At 44.9% G+C, this 27,037-nt stretch overlaps 1 protein-coding gene across 1 annotated transcript; it reads left to right on the forward strand.

The window, feature by feature from the left end:
• Nucleotides 1-4,370: 4,370 nt before the first annotated feature.
• On the forward strand, nt 4,371-27,037 carry ADPRHL1 (ADP-ribosylhydrolase like 1). The gene is made up of 7 exons (XM_082492621.1): nt 4,371-4,637; nt 8,925-9,089; nt 15,337-15,462; nt 18,211-18,351; nt 21,886-22,013; nt 25,222-25,354; nt 26,681-27,037. Exons 1-7 carry the CDS (start codon nt 4,424-4,426, stop codon nt 26,836-26,838), a joined length of 1,065 nt encoding a protein of 354 aa, XP_082348747.1. The 5' UTR covers nt 4,371-4,423; the 3' UTR covers nt 26,839-27,037.

Raw genomic sequence — 27,037 nt, forward strand, 5'->3', positions numbered from 1 at the left:
TGTCTGATTTGCTCATCTGTGCCACCTTTAGGCTTTTAAGAAGCTGGCTGTGTTTAGCCACAGTGCTGCATCCACTACATATACCTGCTGGTGACCAAACCTCCTGCAATTTGTGCCATTAGTTTGTACTGGCCATGAGAGGTGTAATTGCAGGGAAAGTCTTGCTCGGTCCTGGTCTCTGAACTCTGTAGGGGAAGCAGCACGCTAGAAGTCTGTGCAAAGACCTTCAGAGGTATGTATTCAACTGTCATTAGAAAGTTTGAACCAGAATAAATAGTTATTCTGTGTTACTCTCCCAACTGGCATCCCTCTCCAGCCTCTGTGATACTACAGTCAACCAGACTGGTGGTTCAAGTGGTTCCCTAGTGAGCACAAGAACATCCGAGTATCCCAGTGGGTGAGCAGGTGCAGCAGTAGAACTCCTTGTCCCTGTCCTGTAAGCAGGTTGTTTCACCAACCACTGGCTGCTATGGTGTCACACGAGTCTGTCCTCCTTCTCCTGTAACAGCAAAACTGCTGATGCTGATACTTGAACTGTGGCAACCTCTTTTCCTTTCAAGTGTCAGCACCAGTAGCTTCCCTCAGCTGATGCCAACCAGCATCTGGCACACCAAAAGACACAGCCCTTCTGAAAGGGAAAAAGGGTAATGTTTTGCAGCCATGAGAACTTTTTTTAAAAAAATATTCAACAAAACATGTTTTCTGATCTTTGCATTATATACAGTATGCTGGGTAGAATTAGGTAAGGATGACGCACCTCTAAAATGGGCTTTTTTGTTACAAAATTGACAGAGGGGTCTGCCATTGCGGCTGCCTCTTCAACCACATGCAGAAAATTTCCGTGTTTCAGACAAGTGATGCAATGTTCACCTTTTAATGAGGAAGGCCTGGGGAACCTTAAGTGCATTCAAATTTTTATTGAGTATAATTAGTGGGATACTTCCTCTTGTTGGTACTTGTACTTGATAAATTCCCATGTGCTTTTTCTTGTGCCTCTTTTACAAACAGTGCAATACTCTATTTCTTAGGCAAATTCTATAGGCTTCATGTCACGACGTAGGCTTTCTGTCAGTAGGGTAAAGAATAAAGTCCATGCTGTTGTGTTAAAGGAATATTTTTCCTTTCAGGCAGTGGTGTACAGTGGTATGAAAATTATTCACCCCCACTACTAAAGAATTGAGTAAAAGCAATCTGTTTTTTCCTGGATCTCAATGAATGTCTTCTATAATTAGTATCATTCCTAAAGGAATGATCCTGTTGCCAAAGTGAAACCCTTCACTTCAGTAGTTGCAAAGATGCAGCTGTGACACAAGTCTGACACCCATCTGGTATCAGACCTACTTTTCTAGGATATGGCTCTGCATCCTTTGGGTGGGTGAACTGGGAATCAAGAGCGTTTCTCTGATGAGTGTCTTTGAATGGCAGGAGCATCACTCACTCACAGGTGAAGTACTTAAAAGTCTTCTTTTAACTTAAAAAGCTGAAGGCTTGTGTTGACAGAGCAGTCTCAGCCCATGCTCCCTTCGCTGGTTCATTTATTCATAAAAGACAACAGTGCCTGTATAGCCCCAGAGCCCTCTCCTGGGCGGTGGAGATCATTGATTTGCATCATCTCAGGTGGAGGAGGCAAGTGGAGTCCTGCTTGCTGAAGGGGCTTTCGTGTTCTCATAAAGGGTTTCAAATGCAGTTGACCTGAAACAACAATGTGTTGCCACCAACACAAAGAAGTCTTTTCTCTGTCCTGCCTTCCCATTCCTTTTTTTCTGGATTCTCCCCCTCTGAAAGCAGTCGTATGTACGCTAATGAGAGGTCACCAAAGCTGCATTTTTATCTGATTGAACATTTATCAAACACTCTTTGCCAGCTCGACTTTATTTTTTTTCCTATTGTACATACGTGTAAGTGAATAATTACGCATCTTAACAGAGTTGTATTTTGGCTGTGTTTAAGATATGCAAGCGTGATATTTTACAAATAATTGTCTCCTTTGTGGGGAGTACAGGTATCAGATATTAGTGTGCCTAACCTAACTCTGAAGTGTCTCATAGTGTCTGAAAGTACCACATGAAAAGATCATGTGCAATTAACACATTAAATGGAAGATAATTCTTCGTTGCATATTCTGCTTTGCGGAGTTGAAAAATAGAACTTCACTGAAATCTTCTCTGGGTTTTCATTATAGCCTTATTTCTAGAGCCAAAGGTTTTACTCCTAATTTGGGCTGTGTTACGAGCAGCCAAGTGTGCATGCAACAGGGTGAAGTCCACGGGAGGCAAAAGGGCAGTGCAACTGCCAGCCACATTCAGAAGGAAGAGATAAATGGAAAACTAAGAATAGCTTTGCCCATTTTCAGGCAGGAACCTTCCATCTGATGAGGCCCTTATGGGCCTTGTGGTGCCTCAGCAGGTGATTTCTCCCGTCCTTGCTTTGCAAGTTCCACTTCCCACGTGCTTCCAAATTGTAATGCTCTGTGGGACTAGAGAAGAGGTGGGTGCTGCAGAAGGGTGCATGGACCTCTAACGGAGACATCGGCATTGGTGCTTCTGCCTCGTGTGGCTTTTGTAAGCTGCCTTGGCCTTAGTTTTTTTTCCGAGTGTTCATTTTCAGACACGCAGAACCTGGGGTAACTGACAGTTGCAGAGGTGATTAGGATTATCTCTATGTTGCTTAAATGCCCCAGTTGCGGGCAGTGGTGCCTATTCCCACGGCCGTGCAGGGCAGAAGGAAGGGCTGGCATCCTCACTGCTCATGGTGAGACATCTCCAGAACAGGCTGGCCATGGCCCCGTTATAGAATGCTCGGCCTCGCATCTCCTCTGATCCCTGTATAGTGCCCCTGGTATCCTCAGCCATAATTCCCCTTTTTCGTGTGCTTTTTTAGTTTGGAGTTGTTCCTACCTAGCAATGAAGACACACTCTCAGTGTCCTCTTCTTAATACTCAGCGCTTCTGTTACCCAAGTCCTAATCTTTAAAACAAGAGTGTACTAACAGAGGCCGCTTTCACCACTTTGACATCTTATTTCTTACAATGTCGAATAGGGGTGGCGATGCTTATCTGTTCTGAAACGGCATTAAGGCTTCTTGTGAAGTACAGTGATATTTCTACACGTGTCAATAACTCAGGCCATGATTAACTGCTTACTGTTCTGGGTGACAGGAGGATGCATCCTTTACGCTGCTGGCCTTTTCCATCCACATTGCAATGAGTATTGCTTTCTGAAAAAGATCAAAGAAGAATAAAGATCTTTCCCCAAGTATCCTTTATCGAAATTACAGTCAAGCCAATGAAAGCTTTCTGTTTAGTAGTAATTTGTGAGTCTTTAGGACAGCATGGATGGTGGCTCGGAACCGTGATCCGAGTCAGTCTCAGCAGACCCCCGGAAGGAAGATGTTCAGCCTACACAGAGATATGTTTGTGGGCAAAACGTGTTTAAAAGGCTGCCAGACTACAGAGCCCCTTCTTGCACTGCGTGGCAGAAGCACAGAAAAAAACCTTCAATAGCAGAACGAAGCACATAGTTGCACTAGTATCAAGTTTGAAAGGATGGTATTAATAAAGCTCAGTTCTTACTACGTGAGATTTCTCCATGCCTGAACTGCCTCAGACTCACAGGATGCCATTTAAATACATCTTTCAAAATAGTTTCCTTCCAGAGTCCAAATGTGGGCTGTACCTGAGCTTAGCCTTGGGAAAAAGTGACTCTTTGCCAGGGAGTAAGAAGTGTGGGATTGAAGTTGGTGTTTTGCTCAGTGCTTATCCAGAGGTGCAGGGAATTAGCAAAAGATTCTTGTAATAGGTGGAACAGAGCAAGAAAGCTGTTAACAAAATATGGCCATAGGGTGTAATTAGAAATGGGAGAAGTCGTCTGCATTTGACTAGATTTGTTACTGCCTAACCCCTCATTCTAAGCATTTACGGAGTTTGGAAACTCCTTTTATCATAGGCTTTCCTTCTGACTGGTGCCTGAAGGGGAGGCTGAGTCCAGCGTATCAGAAAAAGGGCAGGAAAATATATTAATTTGCAAGTTATTAAATAAATAAACACCCCAGTGGAGACATCTGTTTTTCTGGGTGTAGAGTTACTTACGCTGGGGAGGGCAAAGGATTCCCTGGCTTGCTTTATGCTGGGTTGCAGAAACGAGGGGTTTGCACTTCACTTTGCGGGTCCGCTCTTGCGGTTTCATTGAACAAAGCCCCTGCAAAATCCCTGGGTGATGAAATATTTCCTCTCCGTCGGGTCCCGGACCAGAGATGGCATCTGCAGAGCCAGAAAAGGAAGTCCTTGCCTTATAGAGAGCGCTCTCGGTGTGACACAATGGCTGATATAAAGTGTCGGAGGAGCTGAGCCGAAGGCAAAGGAACAAAGGAAAATCAAGATTCGGTGGTGGTCTCAGACAAAAGGAAAGCGGAAGTTGTCCCAGGGATGGATAAATTTAAGGCTGCACTTGTGCTGGCTGGGGTAGGGGATGCTCTCGGTTATCGCAATTTCTCCCGGGAAAACAATGCCTTAGGTGCAAAAATCCAGCAGGAGCTGAAGGAAATTGGAGGGCTTGAGAACCTGGTGCTCTCTCCCGACAAGTGGCCAGTAAGTGACAACACGCTCATGCACATGGCTACGGCGGAGGCTGTCATCACAGGTAGGTATGGCGGGACTGGCAAATGCAGTCTGGAAAGGAACAAAACTGCCGAGCTGCTACGTTTCTTAGAATAAGCCTGAGGGCTGGGGGCGTCGTGAGAAAGTGTGTCAGAAATGCCACTTAGGTGAATGATAATGTGCATTGGCTTGTCTCCTCCATGAGCATAATCTTGCGACCGTCGCACAAATTGGGGAGTTTTGATTTCTTGAGCGTGGAGGGGCTCTCCCTCTATTTTCACTCGGTTTATACAGTTGGTTGAAGCTTAAAGACTAAAATACTGTATGTCCAGCATAACAAAAATAATTGCTAAGTAGATTATCTGCACACTGGAACACATCAGGGAATAATATAGCCACTAGAAATTCTTCTGTAAAAGATAAGAGCTCTTCTAAGCGCATTTTGAACATGTTTATGTTTGGAATTCCAGGCTGGAGTAGAGTCACATTAATACCTCTTTCAGGCTAAAATCCTGTCTTTCAGACTCTCTCCCCTTTGCTGCCCCTCGGGCAAAGGGTTGCACCTGCAAGGCCAGAAACGGAACAATTTGCTTTTTAAGGAAAGCTCTGTGTCTTTAGTCCAAAAAATGTTCCAACATGCTATGTTTATAATAAAGCCTTTCAGATTAGTGGAAGTTATTAATCTATGTCTTCGAAAATCACAATAGTTTGAAAAAGAACATTTGGTTTCTCTGGAGGTAGGAATAATCTTTTGTAAGGTGCGATGATATTTATATCGACACCCTACCCACTGGAGTAGAGCTTTCTGAGACTGTCAAGATCATCGTTAAAAGTAGACCAGAAGACAGTGACCATTCAGCAATATTTTGCCTCTTCGGAACGAATCTGTAAAAACATCCCTGATTTTTCTCAACATGCGGGGCACTGGATAACTAACAGTAGCAGAAGCTCACAATGGAGCTTCACGTCAATGAAATTTCCCTTGTGCTTCTGTTTCACCGCTTTATCTGCTTGCTTCCAATCTGCTCTAAATTTAGTACGTAGAGATCAGTTGAAGAGTGTGTTGGACACTTCATGCTTGGCTATTAGCTAACCAATGGTTTAAGGGGTAGCTAATACACTAAAGATACGGGCAAGATGTCAGCCTATCCAGAAAAAAGATGACTAACATATTTCTGAATATAGGCTATGATTAAATACGTTTCCTATGTTTCTTGCTTATTGAACTCTCTAGAACCAGAACTTCTGGGCAATCAAGCCAGTTAGACTAATAGTAAAATAATAAATCTTATTTCTTAAATATAGCAGGAGCAGTGTGGCTCTAAAGAAAAAAAAAAGTCTCAGCTATAACTCACATCAGCTGTGTTTATCCCACACTCTCATTTCTTTGGCCCGATCAGACAAGCTTTTTAAAAAGGTGCTTTTATGGGCTGGTGAGAAAGCAACAAGCTGGCGTGTGGAATTTTAATAAAAAGTTGTCATTTCATAGTTAACACTGGTGAACGGGGGAAAGCAAGTCCTCTCTGCTGCCCACAAGGGGAACAGGACCACTCCTGCCCACAGCGGTGTCTCCTCCTGGCAAAGGGAACCCCAAAAACCACTGGAGTTGATCACGGCCCAGCCCACGTGCAAAATCACCCAAGTCAACAGAGTGAAGCTAAAGGTGAAGGTGGGTCCGTGAGGCTGAAGGCAGCTGCCACCACCCCCAGGGACCTGCCTTCCCCGTGTGGTGGGGACCCCTCACCACCAGTGTCTGAGACTTTAAAGAACATATTGGATGCTCGGAACTTTACCAGCCTCCCCCCCCCCCCCCCAAAAAAAAAAACAACAAGAAAAAAGGAGGGGAAATAAGCAATAAAAATATTCCTGTCCCTCACTGCCCCATTCCCCGCATGTCCTGTTTAGCCAGCTGGCGGCAGCATCCCCTGTGTGCACACCTCCAGGTACATGCAGGATGTTTGCAGCCTGGGATGGACATGCCCAGGGCTTAGGATCACCATGAGGTCGCATCGCTGGGCACTGCCCTCGGGAGGGCTCAGCCTGAGGCTGCAGCAGCAGCCAAGCATGAGGTGGAGCTTTGTGTTACAGACAAAGGCAGTTCTCACCCGGGGAGGTGATTTTGGCCAGTGTTTCGCTGGCTGCATGGCGGATGTGCCAGGAGGGCCATGGCCAGAAGCAGCGGGAGGGGCTGTGGACACTGCTGCAGACTGAGCTTGTAGTCCCCAAATCCGCCATGTGCACAGACTGAAAGTTTGATCCCACAATGAAGTATAAATGAAACATCTACTTCCAGTAGGAATCTGTCCCATAAGGGAGGAATGAAAACAGCATCATCAAAAGTCTGAGAGAGTTGGGGTTGTTCAGCCTGGAGAAGAGAAGGCTCCGGGGAGACCTTATTGTGGCCTTCCAGTACCTAAAGGGGCCTACAGGAGAGCTGGGGAAGGACTTTTTACTAGGGCATGTAGTGATAGGACGAGGGGGAATGAATTTAATCTGGAAGAGGACAGGTTCAGATTAAATATTAGGAAGAAAATTTTTCACTTTAAGGATGGTGAGGCACTGGAACAGATTGCCCAGAGAAACTGTGGATGCCCCATCTCTGGAGGTGTTCAAGGCCAGGCTGGATGTGGCCTTGGGCAACCTGGTCTAGTTGGAGGTGTCCCTGTCCATGGCAGGGGGGTTGGAACTCAATGATCTTCAAGGTCCCCTCCACCCTAAACCACTCTGATTCTATGAAAAGCCGAGGAACTATCCCTGCAGCAAGGAAAGCCTTTTTCTTTCTGACTTAAACATAGGTTTAATAATAAAAAAAAAGGGTTAATTTCTAAATAAAGAACCTGTCCTATTGACTTGACGGCTGAGACGGCAGCCTGGCTCCAGGTGTTGGTAGGGTGATGGGCTCGGGCAGCCGGCGGATGTTGGACCGCCGGGACTCTGGCTCTCGGGACAAGGCTTCTGCAGAAGCTGCTGGGCAGTAAATCCTGCTCCTGGCTCCTATCCAGATAAACTGACACCTGATTCCTAAATGTGGAAAGAGGTGGCAGCTTGAAAGTATCTTGTTCCTCTGGGATTGTATGTGGGATGGCCAGCATAATGGACGGGGTATTTTTTTATGTGAAAGGAGGAGAATCTGGGCCTTACACTGCATCCCCTTTATTCACCTGTCTGCATAACCGACACTTTCAAGCAGCTGTGGTTTACAGGGCTCCAAACTTTCTCTTAAATTAAACCTCTTCTGTGGATGTCAAGAAATCACCATCTTCGACAAAATGAGGATATTTTTAGAAGAACTCCCCCTCCTGTGTTATTCAATCTATGCGTCAAACCAAGTATTAAATGGGGTTTCTCTAAGTACATAGAAAAGATATAAATGGACAAATCCCAACAGCCTCCTCAGTTCCCACTGATTACACAACTGTAACAGACACCAGTGGAAGCTTCTCCTCGGCAAGAGCCGAGGACAGGGCTCTTCAAGCCCAGCGACACACAACGGCAGCCGAGAGAAGCAGCTACACTGAAGAAACAGTATATATTTAACAGGTGGAAGGGTCCTCCTCAGGCAAGACTGTAGGCTTTGGTAAAAATTATCAATAAACAGTTATTATTAGTGAACTTATTCCAGAAAGAAATTGTTGCTGGAATTACTGTAGACTGTAGGGTTTTACTACTCTTACTCATCTTTATAATAATTTTTATGAAAGCTCGCTGGTCTGGTTACTGTACTGACATAAGATATAGGTATCCCTGCATGAAAGACCTACAAATTTTAGAAAAAATAAATATAAAATACAGCATAAAAATAATATCACTAATTTGCTTTTGTGTTTAATCATGCATACCTCTTTAAAATAATTCAGTGGTGATTTTAAAAAAAAAAAAAGGCTTTCATTTTTAAATTGGATTCGTGTCTGCAAATGCCGGGGCTGAGCCAGGCACAGCTGGCTTCGTGCGCACACCCAGCCCCATGGCGGCAACACACTCACCTTACAGTTAGACACCTCTGTAAATACTTCACACCGTGGAGCGTAAATAAAGCCCCTGAGCAGCTACTGTTGATGAGCTGAATGCCTTCATCTTTCCGATTAAAGGAATTGAAAGTGGAAAGTAATACAGGAAAAGATGAGAAGAGAGAGGCAAGGCTGTTCTCCCTCCAGCCCGCTCCCACGGTGTGTAGAAATGTGTTGACAGTGGCACCAGAAACACGACACGGTGTATTGGAAGTGGAAATAAGAGCATATCTTAAATGCACGGTGAGCTTGGCTGTTTCTTTTCAGTGCTCTCTTGCTCTCCTGCCTTCACATAACAACCTTCTCTTCCCTCCTCTGAGCAGATTACTGGTGTTTAGAAGACCTGTACCGGGAGCTGGTAAAACGCTACGTGGATGCTATCGACAAGCTCTCGGGGAGACGGCCGGACCCTGCTACCATCGAAGGCTGCAGGGAATTAAAACCAGACAACTACCTTCTCGCTTGGCACACACCGTTCAATGAAAAGGGTGAGGTACCGCTTTCCATTTATAGGTCCTGGCTTGAATGATGCATGCTTTCAGTGTTTGTGGCTATATGGAAATTGTTTCCTTTCCCCTCTGACATCAAAGGCTACTACCCCTGAAACGTTTCCATGTTTGCCTGAGGATGGCAAGAGGTCTGCCAGGAATTCCTGCTGTAGGGCACTATGTCCTCTCGTAAATGAACCCTTCCCTCTTTAACATCTATTTAAAGAGACTTTGTTCTTGGCTCTGTGCCTCGGCGTCCAGATCTTTGTCCTTGAGTTTGATGGTTATTTTAAGAAATATTTTCTGCCATTTTTCATTTAAATGTTTGTAGTCTTGGATCTTTTTAGCGATGGCAGATCTGAAACAAAAAGCCGAGCCTGTGAAACGCTCTATGCACCAATGTGTTGGTGCATAGAGCAGAGAAAGCAGAGACTTGCCTCCAGGTGGAAGCCCTGCTAACAACTTTGACTGCTTTACTGATAATCCCTCATATTCTTATCCTCGTTCCCCTTTCTCTTTCTTTCTCTTTATGATAATTTCCTTTTATGATGAATTGAATTTCTGCTTCAAGTTAAATAGCGTGCATACAGCTATGTGCACGCACATATACCCATGCAGTGCAATATACCCATACAGTGCAATTAATCTTTGAAGACTGTAGAGACACCACATCATCGTCAGAGGAGGAGGTAGACCTGAGCAGCCACAGGACAATGGCAGCTCACACAGAGGTTGCGCTGTGTCGGTGCGATGCTCTACCGCTGCCGTACGTAGCGGCACCGCTCAACAGCATCGCATATTGATGCAACGTCGTGGCAAAGACCCGGTGGCACAGTGCCATGGCTATTTCTGGGTCTTTGCAGTCAGTTCTCTCTGACACAAAAAGCATCCCTCACTCGGCCCCCGCTCCTCACAACAGCTGCTGAGGGGGGGGAAAGGATCCCCTCCCTGTTTATTCAGCTCCCCCTGCTATTAGCCAAGCACATCTGAGAGAGTGCCCCTTTGGCACTTGTCATACGTTTTCTGATCGACAGTGAGTAAAATTCGGTCAAAATAATTGTGGGAGCTGACAGTGGCCCTGAGCAGCTCGCGACACTTCCACCAGTGGATCACAGCTGTTCCCAGTCCATTACTGTGATGGAGCCGCATCTCTTCTTTTAGCCTTCCTCTTCCCCAGCTTTCCATGATGAACTATTTGCTCTTGGGATCCTCAGGGCTAGGATGACCTAAAATTAATTCCTGCCTGGAGACCTGGCAGCTAAAACCTTCCTTCTCCATCTGGTCTGACAAATATCATCCTGAACATCTCAAGAAGCCTTTTTTTCACCATGAGAGCAGAAGAACCAGTGACCTGGGGTAGAGATGTTCAGCCTACTGTGGCACCTGACACTGCTATGGACATAATTAAATTTTTTATTGAATTTTCACAAATTTCTTCTCAAGGCAAAAACATTCCGTGGGCGCTGAATGCCTAGCAGTCAGGTGATATCTTGGAGGGGCTGGAACCAAAATGCTGTTTTCCTGTGGTCATTTTATCTTGTCTCACTTCTAGCAAGCCTTCATGGACCAGTGAAATCGTAGCTTAGGTAATTTCTCATTGCTTACATGAAGCTCCTCTGCTCAAATTCACGTGGGTATAGTCAGCACACTGAGTTCCTAAGTCAAAATGCCCTGTGTGTCTCTTTGCCACACTCATTGCAGACGTACCTTAATTATATTAAAGGCTGGTGAGATTCTTGTGACCACAAGAAGACCTGCCCAAGGCTGTCTAACACCTCCCATTTTGAAAGCTCATTTCCAATTTATGACATTGATAAGCTCAAGGCTCAAATTTTCGATGTTGAGTGTTTGCCTCTGTCACTATTTTTTTAAAATTTTGATGCAGATGAGTCCGCTGTTTCTGAGACACAGTAAAAACGTTTTGTTCCACTGCTAAAAACTCAAATTGTTCAGATGAGAATCTCTGACATTTGAGAGCTGAAACCAAAATCTGAGTAAGTTGGTACTCCTTGAGGCAGAGATGTGCCTTCAAAGCCACTGCTAAAGTCCAGTCAAATAGCAGCTTGGCTCTACCTTTATCATAAATATTTCAGGCTGAGGCTATAGCAGCCAAGCAGGTCTTTATTTGAAGCTACTGGGGCAGCTGCAGGGCTTTCTAGTAGCACTTGAGAACAGTGCCTTTTTGCTGGTGGCATAGCTAAAGGACCATGAGGAAAAAGTATGAGTTAAATGCAGAAAGTTGAGGAGCAAAAATGAAGGATAAGCAACAGAGGGACAGGAGAGGAAGGGGCCAGGCTCTAACTTCTCATGCAGAACTGTCTGTAGTCACAAAAGACACATCCTCTTCAGGGATAGCAGCCATTAAGCTGATCTTTACTATTCTATGTACATAGAGTGAAGAAAAGCACACTGAGGTATTACATACTAACAGAGAACAATGTCATGCATGAATGAAAATTGTGTAATAAGAAACTGTCAGCACAGCTTTTGTGAAGAGGAGTCACACTGCAGAAATGTATCAGAAAACTCATGAAGTAGCCAAGAAATGGGAAGAAAAAGGAGATACTGTGAAGATAGTCTGTTAGGATTTCCCAAAGACACTCAACAAGGTCCCTCACGAAAGGCACCAAGAGATGAGGCACTAAGTTGCTACAGGATGATAGAGAGGTTCTCCTGAGGATAGACAACTCATTAATAGACAGTAAATAAAGAAAAGGAGATTGCAGTCTGTCTTCTCCATAGAGAAGGAGGTACCTGTGTTGGACCTCTGTTGTTCAACATGTCCACAAACTATTTGGAAATGCAAATGTATATTGGGTCAACAAAGTCAAAAGTAGTGTGATGCAGAGTTGTGAAAGAGTTGTGGAAGAGTAGCAGAACCAAAAGATGCAGACAAATGAAGTCATACACAGAGGGGGATCGGGAGGAAATCCTAATTTTATATGCATAGTTGTAGTTGCTGACTCATTTACCATTGAGTGAAGGGATGGTGGAGCTATAGAAGTTCTAGAAGAATGTCACTTCAGTGCTCAGTAAGAGCCAGGGAGCAAATTGACTATTAGAAACGACTGGGAAAGGAACAGAGAGCAAAACCCAAAACGTGTTTGCACCACTGTATAAATCCATAGCTGCTGTTTCTTGATTACTGTGTATAATCTTGTTGTTCTCTCCCCTCAAAAGGATATAAGAGGACTAGGAAGGATATGAAGAAGGATGGTTGGATTAGTAAAAAGCTGCTTCCATAAGTGTGATGTCTGAGACAATACGCTAGAGAACTGTAAAGTCATAGATAGCTTGGAGAACATGAATAAGGACAGAGAAAACTCACTGCCTCCTCCAGCACAGGAACTAGGGACTTCAAATGAATATGGCAGGTCATGAGTTCAAATCAAGCAAAAGGAAGGACTTCTTCACACACCTATTTTAGAGGCACAACTATTTTCCAGTTGCAATCTGCAGATGCTACAGTTCATGTGAGTTCAAAAAAGGGCTGGGCAAATTCACCAAGGGAAAATCCTTCAAGGGTTATTAAGAAGAAAGGCAAATAGCCAGCTACCTCCTGGATCGGGGTGACAAATTGTCAGCAGCTTAGTTAGTACAAAGGGGTAGCATCATTGTACCTTTCTTTTTCTTAAGTATCCTCTCCACTGGCCACTGTCAGACATGATATGTTAGGTTGACCTTTTGTCTGATTGTGGAGGACAGCCCTTATGTTCTTACACGTCTCACTTGCTGCTTGGACTAGTCTTGCTGTTCCTTACTTCATTGATTCAAAGGATAGATACTGAGACATGGGAGTTAACAGACACTGATCACCTGAAACGCCATCTAGGCTTAACGTTACTCCATGTGATGGAACTTTTTGTTATGGATTTTGCTTGTCTAATTCTGCAGAAGGTTTTAATATAACTTTCTAGACTGGAGGAACACAATGAAGTTGCAAAGTTAAGCTCCTTCAAACCAGCAGTAAGATTACTGTAGTGAATCCTCCACTTTGGATATACTAAGAGATGTTGTGCAATTAGCAGCTCTGTGTAGCACAACTCCCTTCCCTCTTGGATAACCAGCATGGATTGTGTCCTTTGGAGGAACAAGGGCTGCATAGCAAAGACCTCTCATCTGATGCTCTATGGCATCAGGTGGTTTAGTGAAGAGTTTGGTCTCGCAAGCACGAGAAGATATGTTCTCCCAGTTAAACTGACTGGTGCGCTGGAAGATGGTATTTCTTTCCTGAATTTTCCTTGTGGATTCTATGTGATTTGTGGGATAGGCAGACAGTTTTATCTGCTCCTGGCTCCTTAATAACCAGGCACTACAACTGCAGTATACGTGAGGTACAGGAGCAAACACACCATTTGCAGAACAAGCATCCAGACTTTTCACAAGGAGCAGTGGCCAAAGGTGTTCTAGAGAGGGCCCCTTTCGCTGTGATCAAGAAGGTGAGCAAGGGATGAGGAAGCAAGCTCTGAGCTTGCAAGGAATAAAATAGTATTTTGCAAACCCTTTCATGTCACATTTATCAGGTGTTTGGCCTTTTTGGGGAAGAGATATTGCATGTAAAATTTGCACGTTAGACTCCTCAGAGGAGGGGAAGAAATGTCTTCAGCTAACCTAGTTAGATCACCTAACCAAGGTGCTCACTCAGGATAGCTGCTCTCCGTGGAGAGAAAGAGCTCTTCTCTTGAAATTCAGATCCTAACTGGTCTGTACTGCACTTGGACATGCCAATGAGTGGCTTATGTTAGTTTGGCTTGAAGTAAATCTTCCTGCCATCTCCGCTACCACACTTTGATCACACTCATCATCTTAGGACACCCGAGCTGGAGCATCTTGGGATGACACAACAACAAGCAGTGCTCCAAGAGAGCTCCTGGTGCTCTGCACCCACAGCGGGCACAGCCTAGGGGAGCAGCTGAGGGCTCTTCTCAAGATAAGTGTCTAAAAGCCCTGACCCTGGCTCCTTGGCAGCTGCTGCTTCAATTCACTCTGGCCAATGAATTGCTCCTACTACACCACCGTACTGGCTTATGGAGATACAGCCGTTCTCCACGCTGCCTATCTGGGAAAGACAGGGAGACTGTGCTTGTAATGCAGGTTCCACAGAGGCTAAAAATAGGTGGCATAAATATACCCCTTATCTTCCAGGATAGAGAAATGCTGATTGCTCTCAGCTATACCCAAGGTCACTGGGACGTGTGATTGAGCAAAGACAGTGCTGAAAAATGCCAAGCACTTTGAAAAATCGAACCCTACCCATCTCAGGGTGGGTGCCTGCAATGAGTTAATGCTTTTTTGGGCATTGGCTCACCAGCTGCAAGGAGGAGATAATCACCTCACTGGTGCCTTGTGAAGATAAGCTCATTAAAAGTTCTGTGGGACCCTGATATTACTGTGATAAGTACTGCAGAGAAACTCATTAGTAAATTTAACTCTCCATTCAATGAAGTGTTTAAAAGTTGAACACCAGGGATCGTGCACTCAGTGCTGAGGATTAAAAGAAATACTGAATTAGCTATTCAATAAATAAACTCTGTGCTTCACGAGGCAGAAGTTCCCAAGACCAAGCCCAGTAAGTGCAGGCTGTACCATCATGTGTGCACACACAAGCACGAACTTCAGGTCGCACGGGAAACCTCGGTTCTGACATTGCCTAAATTTGGAGGATTTGGCTCTGTAGCCTTGAGTTTCTTTTTGGACACGTTATTTTTGTACGTGAAAGAAACTATTTTGTGAACTACCAGTGGGGATCTCTAGGATGAAACGTGCATTAAAATTGTAAAATCAACTGTGATACTCATATAAAGTGTTTTAATCATGTGCTTTCAGCATGAAGACTACTAAAATAAGAGCGTAGTAAAAGTGTATTTGTTTCTCAAACTTCTGTTTCTAGTGCTGGCATCTGGAGCAAGCAGAACAGCGGTGTCAGCCAAGAATGAGTAAAGGTGGCATGAGAGTGTGAATCAGACAAGTGCTGTGAACAGGAGAGCACACTGCTTTCTGAACCTGCTATACTCTTCATAGCACTTGAGGGTATTGGGATATACCTGTAAAACCAGAATGCGTAGAAGCAAAATTCCTCGCAAGAAACTTTCAAAACTCGTAACTCGCTTTGCGTGCTTATTTCCCACTCCCTGAGGAGTTCCCACACATAAGTTGAATTAATAAAATGTGCTTGTTTCACACTTTATCAACATATTTTTCTATCATTAGTCTCCTTTTAAATGCTTGCATTATCTTTTTACTTTAGGTTCCGGATTTGGAGCGTCAACCAAAGCCATGTGTTTAGGGATGCGATACTGGAAGCCGGAAAGGCTGGAGTCACTTATTGAAGTGAGCATTGAGTGCGGACGAATGACTCATAACCATCCCACAGGTAATGTCTGCTGACCTATCGGTGTGCTGAGGTCCCTAATGCTGCTTTTCACTTCTGCGGGGACTTAACACGGCTCTTGTGGATTCACCTGGTTAAACTACCATAGAATCATAGAATTGTCTGGGTTGGAAGGGACGTTTAAGATCATTGAGACCAACCATCAACCTAACACTGCCAAAACCACCGCTAAACCATGTCCCTTAGCATGACGTCTAGAACTGCTTCTGCTTTGCAGACTCCGAGGCCTAGGTTTGAATTTTGCTTGGATAGTATATACATGTATATATTACTTATATGAGCTTACATATTTGCTTGTATATTAAACAACAGCTTCAGGCATAGGAGTTTTCCCTCCTAAAATCCCAACAACTAAACGCAACCCTCCTTGTCCAAAGTATATTCATGTCACTTGCCCTGATCGAATTTTAGGATTTGTGTCCATCTAGATGACTCGCTGTTATCATGCAAGTTTATGGTTCAGGGGATAATAACATTTTTCTCTTGACAGGTTTTATCATATCCTGTCACTGTAGCTAAAGGTAGAAAGCCAAAAAAAACCTGACTCTACATATTTTAGGGCACAATCTGAAACAGTCTCTAAACAACACATAAATAAGTAGATTTAATGTTTTGAATATTCAGGTCTGTCATTCTGATAATTTTATGCTATGTAACCGTGTATTCATTCTGCCTGCCTTAAACAGCAATAAATAAAACCATAATGAATGGTGACATGTTCAACATGCTCAGTGCTTTGAAGCAGTCAGAAAAGCCAACAGGATGGAATAAACTTAGAGGAAAAGAATTCAAAGCAAAGCAGAAAATATCATTAAGCCAATATATAAAGTCCATGATGCATTAGCAGCAGCAAGACTGCTTGCAGTTCTGGGTCTCCCACCTCAGAAAGAATTTACTAGAGCCAGAAAATGGCAGCAAGGAGCATCCAAGTCATCAAACGCTTTCCGTACAAGGAGAAATTACACCCAGAAGGAGTTTTCAACTGGGAAAAGAGACAAGTGGCATGGTGGGGAGGCAGGGGGGAGTGGGGTGGAAGGGCCACCACGGACCTCATTACCATCCTGAAAGGTGCCAGGGAAATGTCAGTTGTGACTGTCATAACTCAAAGATAGGGGAAACCCAATTGGCATGTTGGTCAGGACTGAAAGAAACAGACAAAGGAAGTACTTCCCCGTGTCGTGCATAGTTAAGCTGCAGACCTCGCTGCTACAGGCAGCTGCAAAGTCCGCAGATAGGCCTGGGTTCAAAAGGGATCCGGCAAGCGGCCGAGAAGAGCTGCTGCTGTTAAAAGCAATCAAGCTGTGTAATTAAAATTGCCCCTAAGCTAGTCCAGAAGCTCTGGAGAGCAGAGCAGCCAAACCAATTAGGCTCAGTCTGTACTGGCATTAATTAGCAGAGTCAGAAGCCTCTGCTGGGGCTCGCTTTCTTCCCCAGTGAGGGGCAGGAGGCTACGTGAGGGCTGCCAGGAGAAGGGCAGTAGCAGCAGGGGGAGGGGACTACCTGGGGAGTGGGCAACAAGAGACTGCCAAGCCCCCCGAAAACCTTCTGGGCATGTCCCAGTCTCTATCACCCTCTTCATCACCTGCTGCCCTCTGCTAGCCCTTTGCTTCACCCTCTAAACCCTCTGCTGCCACCATCACGCTGAATATGACACTCAAGGATCTTTATGGCAGTAGATGCCGTCTATCTGAGTGAGACCCTTTGAGCTGTTTTTTTATTCTTTCTGAAAGCATCTATTCGATCCTGGGTTAGACATGCCTTTGGCCTGACCCAGTATTGCAGGTCTTATGGCAGAGAGAATGAGTAATCCTCTCTTCTGGACCTGTAGCCTCCTAAAATTATTTGGTTTTACCTTCAGCAAAGCACACAAAGTTCATGCTTACCTCTATGCATGAGTGAATGCTTTTGGACCCATGCACCGAGAGAAGCACACGCATCAATACTTTGCTCACCTGGGGTTTATTTGAATGACTGAGTTGTTTTCTTAACCTTCTTTTGCATGTTGCACTGGGTTGGTTTTGTTGCCTTTGACAGAATGCCAAGAGCACAAGCAAATATGAGAAATGAGCCCCTCGGCTTCTGACGTCATGGAAGCGCTGCTGTGCTGAGTGCCCATTACAGAAAGTTCATCTTAATTATATTTGTATCCAAAGTGGAAGACCTAGCTAGGCAGGGAGACAGCATGTCCTACTTGGACAATTGTTTCTTTCCTCTAAGGGGACATGGGCTTGTCCCCTTAGAGGAAAGAAGCAATTGTCCAAGTAAGACATGGACTTGTCCCCTTAGAGTAAAATGAGCCAAGACTAGTGTTAGGTCTAACAACCACAGCCCTTGAGCAGGATGACTCTGTAAGCAAGGAGATACAGCTTGTAATCGAATCACTTTGCACAAGTCAATTATTTCATGTGACTTCAATTAGAAGATTTTCAGTATCACATTAGAGGATGATGTTTATTTTTGACCCCTACCTCAATTTCTGTCATGTTACACCACTGAGAACAGAAGCTCCCTTCTATGTAAAATAAGTTGTAAACCAACGGGCACCACACATCAGCCAAGAATCTCAACAGGCCGTGAGCCAGCCTGCAAGCAGGCAGAGGTAGGTTACGTGCATTCGTTAATCTACCCAAACGCAATGAGGCATTCCACTAACGATTTTACGAAGGTCATAACAAGGATGGTAAGAGCACAGACCGCGCATTGGTAATCATGGTTATCTATGAATTCCAGGCTTTCTAGGGTCCCTATGCACAGCTCTCTTTGTGGCGTATGCAATACAAGGGAAACCCCTTGTGCAGTGGGGGAGAGACATGATGAAGGTTGTGCCGATGGCTGAAGAATACTGCAAGAAGACCATTCGCCACATGGCAGGTAATGTGTCTGAGTCAAAAGAGTTTTTTTCTTAAATGTATGTTCAGCTAGAAAGACACTGGAGAAATGTCACTCCCCAGGCTCCCCATTTTTGCTGCTTCCCCCCCGTTCCCACCTCCACTCTCTGTCCTCCTGCTCTCTCTGCTCAAACTGTAGCTCTGCACAGGGGGTGCCACCGCCTTCTACCATCCACTAGGTGCCTGGTATATTGGTGGCAAAAATACAAAGAGAAATAGCAATGATAATGCCCTACTGCACAGTTTTATTTTTAGAAAGTCTTCAAAGATTGCTGGGCAGGGGGGAGGGAGGAAATGCTATTCAGCAGGTTACTAGGCAAACTGACTGCTGAGATATGAATTATTACATCAATTAGCACAGTCCGATATTTTTCATAAGAAAACCTACTGATATTCCTCATTTCTCCAGGAAAAGCTCACTTGCAGATGCGCCCTGACCAAAACTTAGGTTTCAACCACAAATTCATATTTGATTGTTGCTTTTCTGAACAAATATTTAAGATACAACCTGTTGTATCCTTGTTTTAAAACAATTGAGTGTAACACAACTACTGAACTTGATATTGCTATTTTACTAACATATGTGATCTTCAGGGCAAAGGTATTTTAGTCCCCTCTTGCCAGTGAGTGACGCGTTTGTAACGGTGAGACCTGCCATGGACCCACAAGTATCATTACATTAAAGCATTGAGGAAAGAGGTTTTTCTGTCAACCTCAAGGGCGGCTGTTGAGAAAGATTGAATTAAGTGGAAATCTTTGCTCAAAAGCACTCAACAATGAAGCTTTACCTGGGGAGGAAAGCTGCTGCTTTAAAATCTGAGAGGAGCACCAGGGAGCCTTCCTGAAAGACGCTGCATTTTCATCCGCGCCTCATTGCGCACCAGGATTTTTTTAGCCGAGACCTATGAGGAGCAGGTGCAGGATTAGTGTGAGCGAGCTCCTCTCTGAATGGCTTTGCAGCAGGTCCCTGTCACTCCACCCCAGCAGGACCCCTCGGCGTGGGGGTATGCGCGTTGGACTCCTGAGGCACGCTCTCCAGCTAGTGCCTGTATTGTTGAGCTTCGTCCTATTTTGGTAGCGGGAAAAGTCTCCTGCATTAAAGTTAAGCTCCTTGGCTGGTGAGATGCACTGCAAAGAAATCCTGCCAAACAGGGTCCTCCAGTTTTAGAAAACTCTTTTTTAGCTGCGTTATCCCCTGTGGATAACAAACACAGTGTTCAGTTGCAGAGGGCTCGACTCAGCAGCCCTCTCTGATATTCAGTTGCGATTACTTGCCATGTAGTCCCATGGACCTGAATGTGACCGTCATCTCAGGCTGGGCTCAAGGGATGGGGCAGAGACTTGCTAGGGCTGGTGGCGTGGGGTTTCTGACCATGCTACAGGTCATCCACGCAACCAAAATCTCCTGCAACTTCTTGATCCCTTTGTTTCTGAGCCTGTGCTTTGGAATAATCACTCTTCTTTGCTTGTTGATGTGCTACATAGAAAACATTCATTTTTGAGGCATTTTTGTTTTATAGTCATGGGGGAAATAGGAAAAAAAATCCACAAAGAAAGAAACCTGTTGGGTCACCTGCATTTTTAAAAGAAGTCTTGCAACCAGGTGGTGTAACCAGGCTGTTGGTAGTTTACTTCAACCAATAACATTTTCTTTGTGTGATTTTTTTTTTTCCCAAGATGGTCTCCTGGGACTGATGGCTGTGATTGCACTTTCACTCTGTTTTTCTAAACAGCCCCCCTTTTTTTAGGCTTTTAATGAATGGCTTCCTTGTAATCAGGTGAAACTGGGGCATGGACTTACGAAAAAAACAGTTGGGCATTCCCAGGCATACAGAGCCATATGGCGCAAGGCCCATCCCTGTCTGGGGCTGGGGAACCAGCAACCTTGTGAAAGTATCAGGTCCTACAAGGCAGCTTGGACTTTTTTTACATGGAGTTGAACCACTTTAAAAATCTTAATTGCCAAAGAGGGTCACCTGTATGTCACTTCAGGCAAAGAAGCAAAATCAGTTTAGGACCTTCGGAAAAATAGTTTGGTTGTGTGCATGCTCCTCAGCCACTTGCAGCACACAACTGACTGACCAAGTGGGACAGGGGAAAAGCAGCATGCTTAATTTTATTTTAAACCATATGCCAATGGTCCCAAACTGAATTTCTATTTAGCCTTGGCATATTTAGAGGTCCTTCCCATCTCCCTGATTTCTAATTCCCTAGCCCATCAGCTTCCCAGGCCGGGTTTCACTCAGGCCTCGATTCTGCAGACAGGTGCGTGTGTGTGTGCTTAACAGGTCAGCGTGCCTTATGCGCCTTTATAAAAAAGTTGATCAAGAGAATTGGCTTGAAAATAAACTGAATTTAGTAAGAATATTCACAGGCGCAAAGTTAAACATGATTAGAGATGCTCTTCCAAAAGTCACAGAAAAAGGAGACAGACCTGTGGTACTTAAAAAAAGGATCATTTGTATGGACACAGATAGCAGATGTGTGTGTTATTTATCCCTTTTACTACATTTGATATGTATTATAAGCAAATGGAAATGTTAGTCTTTCCTATCTGAAAGACCTGATTAGGGCACTGGAGCATTTTTCTTATGAGGAAAGGCTGAGGCACTTGGGTCTTTTTAGTCTGGAGAAAAGAAGACTGAGGGGGGATCTTATCAACACTTATAAATACTTGAAGGGAGGGTGCCAGGAAGATGGGAACAGTCTTTTTTCACTGGTGCCCTGTGATAGAACAAGAGGTAAAGGGCACAAACTTGAGCATAGTAAGTTCCATCTTAACATGAGGAGGAACTTCTTTACTCTGAGGGTGGCAGAGCACTGGAACAGGCTGCCCAGAGAGGTGGTGGAGTCTCCCACTCTGGAGACATTCAAAACCTGTCTGGACGCCGTCCTGTGCAACCTGCTGTAGGTGACCCTGCTCTGGCAGGGGTGCTGGACTAGATGATCTCCAGAGGTCCCTTCCAACCCTGACCATTCTGTGATTCTGTGATCTGCCTTTTCCTGAAAAATCACACAGAAATACTGCAAGAACAGAACACAAATGCTGGAGAAATTAGGTTAATAAAAATTGGTAACTGAGGAAGAAAGCAATTTGTATTTAGGACATGCAAGCATATTTGGATAGTCTTTAATCAGAGTGAAAGAACATAAAAATTGGCACAGAATTGATTTTTTTCTTTCTTTTTGTTGACTCTTATCTTTTCCTTGGAGTGTGCCTCAGTAAGTTCTCTAAAAATCTCATTTTGATGTATCTTAATGTAATTTTAATATACCATAAAAATAGCATAAGACTGAAAATACTTTCTTCTTTCTTTCACATCTTCTGTTTCCAGTTAGATGTCTCACTTCATATTAAAATGCATACTTAGTAAATATGACTGTTGAATGTATGTTACTGTAAAATACCCAGTTTTTCAGGTCAATAAATACTTTCGTTTTCTTGAAAACTTATTTAAGTAGAACTGAAAATGTTGTCGAGATGAAATGCTACATCATTAATTTGTTTTGCGTTCAGAATATCAGGAGCACTGGTTTTACTTCGAAGCCAAGTGGCAGTTTTATTTGGAGGAGAGAGAAATCAATGAGGAAAATCAGAATAAACCTGTCTTCCCGGACAACTACGATGCAGAGGAGAGAGAAAAGGTAACTGCAGCTTCAGAAAGTGCTCAGAAAGGCTCTGAACCAAGAGGTGTATTTTCAAAGAGACACACTGGTATTTTTCAACTGTTTCCAGTGCCAGAGCAATCAGGAAGTCTTTAGTTTTTTTCTAAAATTTCAAGAAAGAAAAAACACCTTCCACCCTTGGCTCGGGTATGTGTTAGCATAAAAAAGGAGTTGCCACTGGTCCTGGGATTGCTGCAGTGCAGTATAGCATACACGATCTTTCCTTTGCCTCATGACTTCTGATTATATCTTATTAACTCAAGAGAAATAATGTGTCTTCTTCCCTGGTGTTTACAGCTTTCTGATACGCGCTGGCACCTTTCAAAGCTCTCCACTTAGCAGCCAAGCAATAAGTATGTGGTTCTTGTCACCTTTTCCCATAAATCAGTCCTTTTTTCCAGACTATTGAAGCACAGTTCTATTCTAAGAAGTCACTTTGTATATTTTTAGGTGCTCATCTACACAGTGAAAGGTGCCAATGGAATTTAGATTGACTGTGGATAATAAGAAATTGCTCACTCTAAACATAAAGAATAGATTTCCTTCCAGTTTTATTTTATTAAATCAGTGCCATGAACTTGTTACTAGTTTTTTGTTCCTTCCAGTTCTACAGGAGTCTTAGCAGAGCTTTAGGAGAGATCAAACTCAACAGTATTTCCGCATGATCATTTCAAGAGAGGACTGCATGAATTCCTAATGCAGAAACAAAATTTACTTTCATTGCCCAAGACCAACTAGTTTGTCCTATTGAGCTATTTATTCTGATGCACAAGAAGGAAAAATGTTTTACTTGACCCTCAAACCCCACCACCAGCCAGAGATCACAGCCTGACAGATGTTGAGAGACTTAATTTGTTTATGAGCTGAGCGTGCCTAGAGCCATGGAAAGAATAAATGAGGAGAAGGTAACCTTTTTGCCTGCCTTTTCCCCGGAGCGCTTTCCTTTGCACTCCCTCCAAACTAACTGGCCACTTGTGTCTGGAAGTATAGCCGATTGCCTTTCTACAGGCAATTAATAAAGCACCGATATCTGCCACCACTCTTGCCAACAGATGTATGCATGTTCCTGCTCGACCAGGAACACCTTTCTGCAGACACATGCCAGCTGTGGGAGGTGTGAAAGTGAAGCCCTCAAATGTGGCTCGGATTGATCTGAGCATGTTGCAAAGGCAATTTCCCTCTCTCAAAAAAATTACACCTTGAAATGCTAAGCAGCAAAGACCATAATCTGTATAAGCAGGTGTACAGCTTAAATTTGGGGATAACTAGAAATGTGGGGATAAAAGACAAATTACCCCTTCTTGAATGTATAAATACAAGATGGGCAGATGTAGGATAAATAATTTTTCAGTGATACACATTTGGAACACATTAGGTACACAGAGAATAGGCAGAAACTGCACTGCACTTGGGATCAGCCTGGCTTCTGCAAACAAATCACTCGCCCTGCTCACCTTCCTGGCCTGGACATGACACGTGTGACAAAGTGAGAGAGGAACCAAACCAAAGTCATCCAGGCCAATTAGACTCTGAGGATCTCATCCCCTTAAGGTGGAGTTCCTTAAACCAACACCGTGAAAGGACCCAGAAAGGGAAAAAAAAAGGATGGAAAGTGAGTGTTAGCCAGCAGCGGGACAACTCCTGGAGGGTGAGGAACTGGGAGGCAGCTGTAATTACTGACTGCAGGGGTTTACAGCAAGGAGGGGAAGTGTGAATTACCTCCGGGGCTTGGCAGCAGCTCAGTGCCTTCAGCAGGAGGGAGTGCGTGTTGAAACCTCCTTCCACGCGCTCAGTGCTGCTGCTCCTCACCTGCCCGAGGGAAACTGGGCTGGTGCCACATCGCAGGGCTGCACGAAGGCACAGGAGTCGAAGGCAGGTGGCACTTTTGAAATGTTTGCTAAATGCTGCCTTGCTGCAGTTAGGTGCCCCCCAGGCTCGGTCCCGAGGACAGCAATCCCTAGTGTGAAGTTGTTTCAGCGAGGTGAGATGACATCAGATGTATGCAGAGCATCACTGCTCTTAAGGGCTACCTGGAGTGGCACTTGAGCCGCCTGCCTGTGCACCCAGAACGGCACCTCCACGCTTAGTCCTCTTGCCTTTGGTAGCATTACACCTGTGTCACTCCTGCTCCACCAGCACCCAAATGGCAGCAATAAGGCTGGAAAGTTTGCATGTCTCTGTGGACAGCATAAAGACGTAAATACGCTCTCTAATTTGCAAAATAAAAAGCAAACAGCAGATTGAAGCTGTAGTCCAACTCTGCCTTGTTTGATTTATATGCAGGTAAACCACAACCAAGTATGCAATGGCTGAGGTGAAAGTGAATAGATAGAAATGTAAACCCTCCATACATGTTGCAGAAGCCAAGGGCCAGCCAAGCAGCAATAATTCAACTTACCATTATGGAGCTTTAACTTCAGGGAATAAAGCTGCCCATTTCCTTTAAATGAAAGTTTTTTGTTTGGTTGGTTGTTTTTTTTTTTTTACTATAAATTTGTCAGTGTTGACATCATTTGAGAATTTGGAGCAGGCAAAAATGAGTTCTGGAGGTACCTCCTCTAGAGAAAATCTGATTTTCCTTTGCAAACCTGGCTGTAGGCTTTGGAGGTATTTTCTTCTTTCTTCTCCTGGGGAAGAAATGTTTCTCACATTTGCAAATTATTTTCCCTCTTGTTCAATAAATGCTTGTGGAAGGGGAGAGAAAGGGTTTGTCAAGGAAAAGTCAGAGAAGGGGGCTTGAATTTATGTAGTCTGAAATTGAGCCCCTAAGGAAATTACTGAAACAGAACTTTTTCACCCCCCATGTAAAACTTGGCTTAGTGGAACGTTTGCAAAAGTGTGACAAGGGGAGTTGAGAATATTTCCAAGAGGCAGGAAGAGGACTGACAAAGTCAGTCCTTACCCACCCTGATTTTTTAAATAATAAGGAATTTCTGAGGTGTGAACTTGGGATCTATCTTGGTCTACTTTTTGGCATTCTTGGCTTGCTTGAATCAAGCCAAGCGCTTGGCCTGCTGAGAACTTGGTGCGTTAAGCTGGGGTGCGGGCTTATACCTGCCCCTGGCTATAAGCTGGGCTGTGGCAGCTGCCACTGTGCCAGCTCATCCAGCAGGGAAAAAGCCACCCTGGCACATCCCCACATCCCCGTTTCCAGTGCCCGACCCTGACGCCACTGTCTCTCCCGCAGACATACCGGAGGTGGAGCTCCGAAGGCCGAGGGGGCAGACGAGGCCACGACGCCCCCATGATCGCCTACGACGCCCTGCTGGGCTGCGGCGGGGACTGGACAGAGCTCTGCAACCGCTCCATGTTCCACGGAGGTGAGGGCCCCCGCGGCTCCCGTCCCCAGGGGTTGGAGAGAGCCCTCCTGGCTGTCCGCTGCCACTGTTAGCCAATCTGCCATGCTGCCCGTTATACCTGCACCCCTGGTTTTACACCCTGAATCCACTTCTCGCGGCAGCGGCTGCCACACAAGCCGTTCACACTGCTTTTCAAACATTGCTCCGAGTCTCACAGTTTTGAGAGGTGCATGAGAAGTAAATCCGACATGACTTAGCAAAGGGCTGGCATCTTCCCCCCCCAAAAATCATAGAATTGCAGAATCATAGAACAGTTTGGGTTGGAAGGGCCCTTTAAAGACCATCTAGGCCAACCCCACTGCAAGGAGCAGGGACATCTTCAACTAGATCAGGTTGCTCAGAGCCCCATCCAACCTGACCCTGAAAGTTTCCAGGGATGGGGCATCCACCACCTCCCTGGGCAACCTGTTCCGGTGTTTCATCACACTCATCATAAAACATTTCTTCCTTATATCTAGTCTAAATTGTCCCTTTTTTTAGTTTAAAACCGTAACCCCTTGTCCTGTTATAACAGGTCCTGCTAAGAAGTTTGCCTCCATCTTTCCTGTAGGCCCCCTTTAAGTACTGAAAGGCTGCCACAAGGTCTCCCCAGAGCCTTCTCTTCTCCAGGCTGAACAACTCCAACTCTCTCAGCCTGTCCTCAGAGGAGAGGTGTTCCAGCCCTCTGATCATTTTTGTGGCCCTCCCCTGGACCTGCTCCAACGGGTCCTTGTCTTTCCTGTGCTGAGGGCCCCAGAGCTGGACACAGTACTCCAGGTGGGGTCTCTAGTGCCTTTGGCAATGCAACCTTTTATCTGCACATACTGAAACCAAGAGATCTCACGGCCCCTTTTGCTGCAGAGCCCTACAAACCTGCAGGCATCGCATGGAGCATCACTGTCATTCACCATGGCTAGATGTTTTAAAGCATGTGCAATGCCATGCTGTGCTGTTAGGAAGGAAGCTACACTCTCCAGTCCAGGATGTTCACCCATGTAAGCAGGGACTCCCGCAACTACTCTTCACTCCTAGTGGTGGCTAGCTGCTTGCAAGAGCTGTTGTGTTGGAGTGGATTTTCCCCAAACAAAATAAGCATCCTTGCCTTGGCATTGCTCTCTCCCCTCGGCACCCTCTCCTGGCACCACCAGGGACAGGACATGGGGTGGTGAGAGCCTTCGGGACTGACCCAACATGCCCCCACCACGCTCTGGCAACAGCGCAATATTTCCTCCCCTGTGCAGCACGGTTTTTGGTTGTGTATGCGAAGGTGACTCTAAGAGGCCATGGCAATTGTGCTTAAACCTGCAGGAGAAAGCGCGGCTACTGGGTCTATCGCCGGCTGCCTGTATGGTTTGGTTTACGGCCTGAGCTACGTCCCCAAAGGCTTGTACCAGGACCTGGAACAACGGGAGAGGCTCGAGTACTTGGGCGAGAATCTTTACCGACTATCCACGGAGGAAAAGTAAAGCGGCTTCTGCCATTTTCTCTTTCTTTAAAGACTATATCAAACCCTGTAGATAACTGACTGATGTTCGTAGCGAAGGAATTAGCCGGGAGTTAGTCTGAAAGGCTGTATGTAGATTGTGTGCAAGCAAAGGTAGCTGGATTATTCAAGACTGATTAGATATTTGTGGTCTTTGTGTTTGTTTTTTTTTTTTTTTACAG

Source organism: Vanellus vanellus (assembly GCF_965231255.1).
Source record: "Vanellus vanellus genome assembly, chromosome: 1".
Lineage (NCBI taxonomy): Eukaryota > Metazoa > Chordata > Aves > Charadriiformes > Charadriidae > Vanellus > Vanellus vanellus.